At 33.6% G+C, this 8825-nt stretch overlaps 1 protein-coding gene across 1 annotated transcript; it reads left to right on the plus strand.

The window, feature by feature from the left end:
- Window positions 1–1866: 1866 nt before the first annotated feature.
- Window positions 1867–4312, plus strand: LOC115996280 (myb family transcription factor EFM-like). Its single transcript, XM_031235465.1, has 5 exons — window positions 1867–2313; window positions 2560–2819; window positions 2914–3310; window positions 3621–3697; window positions 3786–4312. Exons 1-5 carry the CDS (start codon window positions 2100–2102, stop codon window positions 3978–3980), a joined length of 1143 nt encoding a protein of 380 aa, XP_031091325.1. The 5' UTR covers window positions 1867–2099; the 3' UTR covers window positions 3981–4312.
- Window positions 4313–8825: the final 4513 nt, after the last annotated feature.

Raw genomic sequence — 8825 nt, forward strand, 5'->3', positions numbered from 1 at the left:
TGAACATTTTCTTATGATCTTAATCAGTTAAACATCTCTTTTGATGTGTTAACTCTTTTGATAAGTTAATCTCTTTTATTTGATTGCTTTTTTTGTTTTGCTAAGTATTTTGGTAGAGCTAACTCTTTCTGAATAAATCTTTTGCTAACATCACTCTTCTGTTAAACAAGTCTTCTTATTTTTCTTCTTTGTGAAGTCTTTTGATTTAATACCCCATTTGCTCTATCAACTCTTTTGATCAAACTACTCTTTTGTTTGTTTTTTTTTTTTTTTTTTTTTTTTTTTTTTTTTTTTTTTGTTTTTTTTTTAAAGAATTTATTCTAATGATTTTTTGCTAAAACTATTTTTTTTTTATTTGAGCTCTCTTATATTTAAACATTCTCTGAATAGTAAAGTCTCTTGAAACTTTGGCAACATGCCAACATTTCATCTAAATAATTTTTTTTGAGAGTTTAAACATGAACCCTTCAAGTTTTATGCTTAACAAAATAATGTAGTTTTGAGCTTAAAATTTTTGCTTTGACAATTTTATGTATTTATTAATTTTACATCTATCTAAGTTTAGGGATTCTAATTTCCTAATATGATCAACTAATATCATCAAAATCTACTAATTAATTATTCATAACAAAACAAATACAAAAATCAATAATCAAAAGTAAAAATACAATTATAATTGAATGACAAAAAAATGAAATAAACTCTTTATTTGTGGATTGAGTTCAATTAATGATATATATATATATATATATATATATATATATATATATATATATATATATATATATATATATATATATATATATATATAATACCCAAAAATCAAACATATTAATTCAATTTTTAGGCATATGAGTTCTTTTTTTTTTTTTTTAAATCAATTTTCTATGTGTTGTGATAATAAAGTTATACGGAGTATAATATCTTATTTCTATCAAAATATTTAAAGATTTAATATTAAATTTTAATTTTTAATTTTTGAAATTTGATCACAATTATGACATTCACCAAAAATGTAATTTTTTTTTCTTATCAGTAAGCATAAGCCCGATATGAATGAATATTTCAAATTTCAACCAATAGATAAGATTATAGGAATCGCATTTAACGGGATTAGAATCCCGGAAAACCTACCATTAAATAATTAGGTAAATGAATTAAATAAAATAAAGGGATTAATTAAATTATTGTTGGGAGTGGTTAAGAGAGATTCTCATGAATCATTGGAATCTCATTGCTGTAAACTTTGTCCTTTGTGTTTTGTATTTTTCAGAAGGCAATTTTCTCACAAGCCATTCAATGCAAAAATCCAAAGATATATTTAAAAATATAAAACACACTAATTTAATAATCAATTTATAAAATAATGAATTTTTGGGATATTAAGGTTATGGTTTGGAAGAATTGTGATATTAGAACATTTAAACTATTTTAATTAGTCAATTATCGTGTGGTCTAGTGACACGAAATAACTTTTCTATATGAAAAGTCATAGATTCAAAGTAGCTATGAACATATACTATATTGTAAAAATCAATAGTACTAAAAAAGAATAAATTTCTTCTAAATCAACATTTTTAAAAATAAATTTAGACATTTTAGTATGAGTCATTATTGTTTTATTTTTATCTATAAATTGATGTTGTGGTATTTTGAGAAAAATTTAATTATTTTCGTAGTAGGAATCTTTTTTTTTTTCTTAAAATAAAAAAGTGAAAACGGAAAGGGTTATACTATAGAATAGAATCTTTAACGTTGGAGAAAAATGAAGGGGGGAGGGAGAATTTGGACCGTCCAATAAAAGTGCGAGTTGGAATCGGCATCTAAACCGAGTTAAAGAGTGTAAATGGATTGGATTAAATATGCGACGACCCGGGAGTGACTTTTCCATGTGCATCCTCGCTGCCTTCCTCCTTTCTTCTATGTCAAAACCCGGCGTTGTTTTAACAGAATCTTCGCCTTCTTCCTTCTCTCTCTCTAGAGATCTCTCTATATATAAGGCGTCGCATCTTCACTGATTTCCCATCTTTCTATTCTATGTGACTCCGGCTTTGATTTCAATAAGGACCTAATCTGATTGCGCTGAAAGGATCTGGGAAATGGGTTCGATTCCATCTGAACTCAGCTTGGATTGTAGGCCCGTTTTCGTTCCCAGAACGATCACTCAGTTTCTCGCTGAAATCTCCCTGATCGGGAGCTTATCCGACAGAGTGTTGATGATCGACGATTATGTCGCCAGGTTTGAGGACGAAATGCGGAAGATCGATGCCTTCAAACGCGAGCTCCCGCTTTGCATGCTCCTTGTTAATGATGGTAAGCCCTCGTATCTGTGTCTTCTTGCTGTGTGTGCCAACACTCACTCGCCTCGTATATTTCAGTAGCGTGGATTTTAAGAATCTGTTCATGTTTTCAATTAACATGAGGTTGTCGGAAATTGTGTTCTGATTATGGCGATAGGTTTTTAGAATCTCTGTATCTTTAATGAAATCTAAATTCAATGTTTATTTGGTGTAACATAATCCGGAATTGGTTTGCATTGGCTTTGGATTGTAATTGCAGCAATTGTAGCTTTGAAAGAGGAATCAGTGCAGTGTAGGAAATCAAAGGTGGAACCAGTATTAGAAGAATTTATCCCACTGAAGAAGAGTTGTGATGGTGGAGAAGATGGTGGTGATAGGGTTGAGATTATTAGGAAAGATAAGGACAGTAGAGAAAAGATGAATTGGATGAGCTCAGCTCAGCTCTGGCATGGTGAAAATCATTGCCCTAGTTCAGAATTCACCAATAAGAAACCCCGCACAGAAGCTAACCTCAGAATGGTAAAACACTGCTCAATCTTTTGATGCTCACCAATTGTTTGTTATTATGTGTATTGATGAATTGGGTGGTTGGTTGGTTTCTTTTTGTTGCTAGACGACTGAGGAAGCTGAGAATAGCTCGATAACCAACGACCTACTCGTGTCTTGTAAAACGAGGAATATAGGGAAGGCGTTTATGCCTTTCAAGAGGTATTCTGGTTTTCCAACTGCAGTTGTGATGAAGGAAGATAAGGAATTACCAGGAATACCGGGGCTGTCACTTGGTACTCCTGGATTTAAGAACCCCAGGGAAGATATGATAATCGGTTGCTTGAATACAAAAGCTTGTGGTAGCATAGCTGTATCTTCCGCTTCATCGAGTAGTGTACACAGTATACCGACTGGAGCACAGCCTCAACAGCAGCAAACTAGTCGGAAACAAAGAAGATGCTGGTCACCAGAGTTGCATAAGCGATTTGTTAATGCCCTGCAACAACTTGGGGGTGCACAAGGTTAGTTTGCGTTGATGAATTTGAAAATAGGCTAGTTCAGTGCACAATATGTTTTTTGATATTCTAGAGTTTTGAATTTGGATTCTCTTATGGCTTTAATTGTGCATTGAGAATAAAGAATCTGTTATTCAACAAGTGGAGAACCGAACCAAAGCTATTCTTTGGCTTCAATCCTTTTGGCATGCCAATTGTCCATTTGCCTTGTGTGTTATTGACTTATTGGTTGAGGACCTTTGAGTGTGATCTGAGTTCTTGAAACTTCATTTTAGTCGTGCTAATTCTAATAATTTTCGTTTTGGATTTCGTCCAGTTGCAACTCCGAAGCAGATTAGAGAGCTTATGCAAGTTGATGGTCTGACCAACGATGAAGTGAAGAGTCATTTGCAAGTATGTTTGAAGTTGCATACATTTTGTTAAGTGTTCTCTTCTTGTTGAATTCAATTTGAATAATGACAAAAGGTTTATGTTAATCCAGAAATATAGGCTCCACACTCGAAGACTTCCGGGCTCACAAGCCACCTCTGCAAATCAATCTGTTGTATTAGGCAACTTATTTATGCCCCAAGACCAGTCTCATGAATCCTCAAAACAGAGTAGTTCCCAGTCTGGTTCTCCTCAGGATCCCCTCCACCACCAAGATGATAGCATGGAAGAAGAAGCTGACGAATAATTAAGTGCGTTGTGTGCTGGGTAAATCTCGCTCTGACACCCGGGGTGAAAGCTGTATAGATGTCCACAAGTTTTGCAGATAAAGTATAAAATTTTCACTCTGTAATCATATATATCATACATTATAAATATGAATGGATGTTGAGAGAGAGAGAGAGAGAGAGAGAGAGAGGTGTGTGAAATTTTGCAGGATTAGATTTCCATTCTGTTTGAGTTGAGTTCTTGTTCTTACCCTGTTTTAGTAAGACTTGATGCATGTTCATCCAATGAGAGATGAAGAAACATCACTGTGCGGGAATCTGAGAACAATATTTACACATATCTTGCTTTGAACTTTGCTCTTGAGATTCTCTTCTCTTTTTTTCCCCCCAACAAAGGTGAAGCTGTTAGCACTCTCTTGGTGCCTTAAAACTGCTCCTATAAAAGCCTCTCTTCCGCAGCATTTCAGTGCTTTGTCACTATTACTTATTGGAGTTCATGCTCCAAAAAGTACCCCTATGTCTATAACTCCCAAAAGATTCTTCTTCTTTTTTTCATTGACTTATAAATCCTAATACAAACTAATAACAACCCACTTAAAAAGTAATGTTTTCTTTTAACAAAATGATGATTCAGGGCATGGGCGATTTCACCTTTTTGTCACAAGTAATGATTTTTATAAGGAAATATTATATGTAGTATTATTGAGTTGGAAATTTACATAGCTAAATTTAGGTTGGGACAAGAATTTTGTAATCATTTGTCAGTTAGAGTTATGAAACATGATTTATTCAATGCGTAATATTAAATAGTGATTTTGAGTTTTTTCGTCACTCAAAAATTAGGATGGGATTGATTTTGATTTACGCATTAAGAAGAATTTTATTTTATTTTATATTCGTGTGGAGTGAAATAAGTGATTAAACTTAAAAAAGATATACACTATCACATCTATGTTTCTTTGAGATGAAGAAACATGGGAAAATGAAAAGTATAATATATAGTGGGTATGGATAAAGATGAGTGCAAGAGAGCAAATATATTGGCTTTTGTCTTCCACAAGGAAAGGGCTTATGTCCACCGTCCACCTGCAATGCTTGACCATAAATTGCCATAATTTTCTCTCTCTCTCTCTCTATCTGACAGCTTGTGTTTGAGTGGTGGGATGAGCTGTAAGGAATCATTCGTCCAATTACTCTATCTAATCCATTGCCTATTCTACTCGAGTATCTTCATTTAATTGTTATAATAATAATAATAATAATAATAATTCAGGATTATTATTTAATTAATAAATTTCCCTTTCCTAGTTTATTCAAGTGTCTTCTAATCCAAGCCAAGGATAAACACTGTCCGTTGATCCACTCAGGCGCTAAGAGCATCTTTATCAGTGGAGTTTTTTCACGGTTCGTGAGGAGTTTTTGTAGGTGTGATTAAGAAAGAGAAAATAAGTAGTGATTAAAAAAAATTAGAAAATAAGAAAATTGAAACAAAAAGAATCTAACATTTGCAAAAAAAAAAAAAAAAAGTAGAGGTAAAGTCAGAGTGGCCGCCAGCTGGCGGCCACTCTGACTCGCCCCAGCGGGCGCGTGTGGACTGAACACGCACTTTAGCGCTGTTTTTTTTTTTTTTTTTTTCTTTAATCTGCCATTTCTGACATTATCCATGAATTAGCAGAAGATATATTTCATCTCAAAAAAATTTCTACATCAATTCACAAGATTAAAGCCAAGTTCATACACTGACATTATCCAAGAAATATGCACTGATAATGGTGCTCTAAGTCGCTAATCACTGCTGTATTTATTAATCTTGAATATAAAATTGACGCTTGTATTAACTACTGCATATTCCATAATAAGTGTCACATCTTTTACTGCATTTATTAATATATACAACTTGTGACAAGTTAAAAACTCTTTGTATTTATTAATTATTAATATAAAATAATTAGTTCATCTTTTTGTGCACATTTGCGAATAATAATCGCTAGTATTCTCTTGTCGAAAAATTACACAATTTATGAGGAAGTTTAATATATAGAGGTTTGATTTTGTATAATACTGATACATTAATACAGAGTCTTATGCTTTATTTTGACAAAAATAAAAATAAAATAGGTCAATTGAAAGGATAATCATAGGAATTTATTCTTAGATGAGATAGACATTTTCAATGCTATAGCAAGTTTATTTAACAGACTTCGAACTTTATTGCGATGTTAAATAATTAAACAAATGTAAAAGTCTTATATAGGCGATCAAAATTTGTCAATAAACTCATTTTAACATAAAGTGTGTTATATTAGGATGAATCAAATTTTATGTTTATAGTTGCCATTAATTTTTTTTTCCATCCAAATCTAACGGAGTATTAACAAAAATGACCAAAATTGTCACTTTAGAAATAATTAAGAGACAAAAATAAGCACGCTAAGTCGCTAATAATGGAAGATCCAAGTATATACATGAGATATAAGTATGAATCAAATATGCCTCCAAGACATTTATATGGTGGGTGAGAAGTTTCACTTAAGACTTACTCCATAAATATTGTGCAGTTTGATTCCTACCAGTTACCACGAATATTGAAGGTTAGTTTGAGTTCGGGTTGGATTTTTTTATGTGCAAAAATGTATAATTTGATATTAAATTTAGAAGCAAAATTGATTCGATTTATCTTCTCATGAGCCTTTTATCTCTTCATGAGCTTGTCCGATGCTCAAAATATAATCCGACAACGTTAGAAACATGTGTTATCAACAAAAAATGCCATTTTTTCTAAAAAGAAAAAAATAATAAATTGATATTAATCCACTAAAAAAGAGACAAAAAAGTTGTCATTGATGTGATGAGGTTGGTTTCATCCAGCTGAATGCCAAAAAAGTCCCTTTCACGAGCGAAATAATGGAGGAAGGAATCTTACAGACAAGATATGATGAGGGAGCCCACATTGATATTTGATAGGGCCATTTTTGGTATAATATGCTCTTAATTATGGCGAAAAGATGAGAAACGTTCACTATCTTCTCATCCCCAATTAGGGAATAGACTTCTATCGCTTTGACTCTTCACTTCCATATGTATGTATGCATGTATGCCCTTGCAAACTTGGAATCTCTCCAATTACATTTTGCTCTTTTTCCTAACCCAACCATCTTCTTTCAAATCAATTATCACTCATTAAATACAATTTTAAAAACAAACAAACAAAAACTTACATTATTATTAAATACGGTAATATTTTTCTAGCATGCTAAAGACTCTTAGTGTTGGTCCTATTAAAGTGAATTTTACCCAAGTTCTTTCAATGTAAAATTTGTTAGAGTTACGATATGAACATTAGATATTGCATGCATGTCTATTTGGTGTCAAAATTCTATGTATACACTTGAGTAATTTTGTCATTTAGCTACAATAACCAATATGATGAGTAAAGAATGTAGCATAATATGGACAATACATCTTGATATATATATATACTAGTTCACATTCTCTATCGGTATACTAAGATTTTTGTTGGGTTACCATTATAATCATATGCCACATGTTCAGGACAAGGTTATTCAATCCCTCTTTACATTTAGATTGAGATATTTATTGCATTGATTAAATTAGGTTCTAATGAATTATGCTACTTGGGCCATGGGGTTGAGACCAACAAAAAGTTGTGAGTGTATGTGAATAGGTGAGTAAATACGAGTGTAAAATTATTGTTCTCTCGTGATTGGAATTTATGACATGAACTATGGAATAATAAAGCAAATTAAGCACTAAGTCTAGAAAATAAGCAAGAAGTTAAGCAAATCATAATGTTTTTACTTGTTAATTAGATTCAAGCAATGATCAAACATAAATAAACAAGCTAGCAAACAAGGCAATAAAAATGAGATCAAGTAATTAAAGAAAGCAAGAACATAACTCACACAAGAGATCATAATCTTCTAGATGCAAATGAACATATAGCCATATAGGGTTGGGGTTGAAACACCAAACTAGAGAATTAATGGGAATGTACACAAGAATCCTAATCTACAAGCTACTGCCGTTGACGGTAATAATGTGTTACCGGGTATGTAATCTGAGTATTATTTGAATATAGTGTTGATACAGTGTTTTGGTATCTGAGTGCAATATTGAGTGCAGTGCTCAGTGTACAAAGTGAGTTGAGTGTAGTCTTGTCTCGTAAGAAGTGTCGTCAGAAGTCCCCCCCACTACGTGGTTGTGAGTCCTTTTATTCCTTCCAGCTCAGTAACGGAGCATTGATGAGGAGTTGAACGTTGGACATCAATACCTGAGGTGTTGAATGCTGAGGAGCTGAACGTCGGTCATCAATGCTGAGGAGCTGAACGTTGGCCATCAATGCTGAGGAGTTGGACCGTTGCGCATTGATGCTGAGGAATGAGGTGTCTTGGTAGTTTGAGCGGCAACTGTCTTGGTTATGACAACGGTTCCGGGTCGGGTACCCAATTACCCTGTCACCAGCCCCCCACTCCCTAGCTAGCGAGAATGGCTGAGGTAGTTAGGGAGTATCAGCCGGTGTTTGAATGGATCGGCCTTGGAACTTGTGGAAGAAGATTTGGTATGTTGAATTCTGGAAGGAAATTTTACCGGAAGGAAACTTCACAGATTTGTGGAATATTTCCTAATTTCCCTGCGATTTTGTTTCCTTGTATGGGCCGGCTTCGTATGTATATATGGACCCCCTCAGAATCTGTGTCTTTCACCCCTCCTCATTACGTTAGCTTAGCTGGGTTCATCATGAGTCCAAAGAGAGCAAGTGCTACTGGAACAAGTGCGGGGACGAAGAGGCGCCGATCGTTCCGTTTGATGGAGCTGGCCAGACGTGAGAAGTTGAAGCAGAGGAA

Source organism: Ipomoea triloba, chromosome 1 (assembly GCF_003576645.1).
Source record: "Ipomoea triloba cultivar NCNSP0323 chromosome 1, ASM357664v1".
Lineage (NCBI taxonomy): Eukaryota > Viridiplantae > Streptophyta > Magnoliopsida > Solanales > Convolvulaceae > Ipomoea > Ipomoea triloba.

What these genes read in the sequence shown, in the direction of transcription:
- LOC115996280 (XM_031235465.1), top strand. Translation starts at nt 2,100, where the DNA reads ATGGGTTCGATTCCATCTGAACTCAGCTTGGATTGTAGGCCCGTTTTC. An exon ending in CATGCTCCTTGTTAATGATG is followed by an intron (nt 2,314 to 2,559) that starts GTAAGCCCTCGT and finishes TTGTAATTGCAG; the next exon opens with CAATTGTAGCTTTGAAAGAG. An exon ending in CAGAAGCTAACCTCAGAATG is followed by an intron (nt 2,820 to 2,913) that starts GTAAAACACTGC and finishes TTTTGTTGCTAG; the next exon opens with ACGACTGAGGAAGCTGAGAA.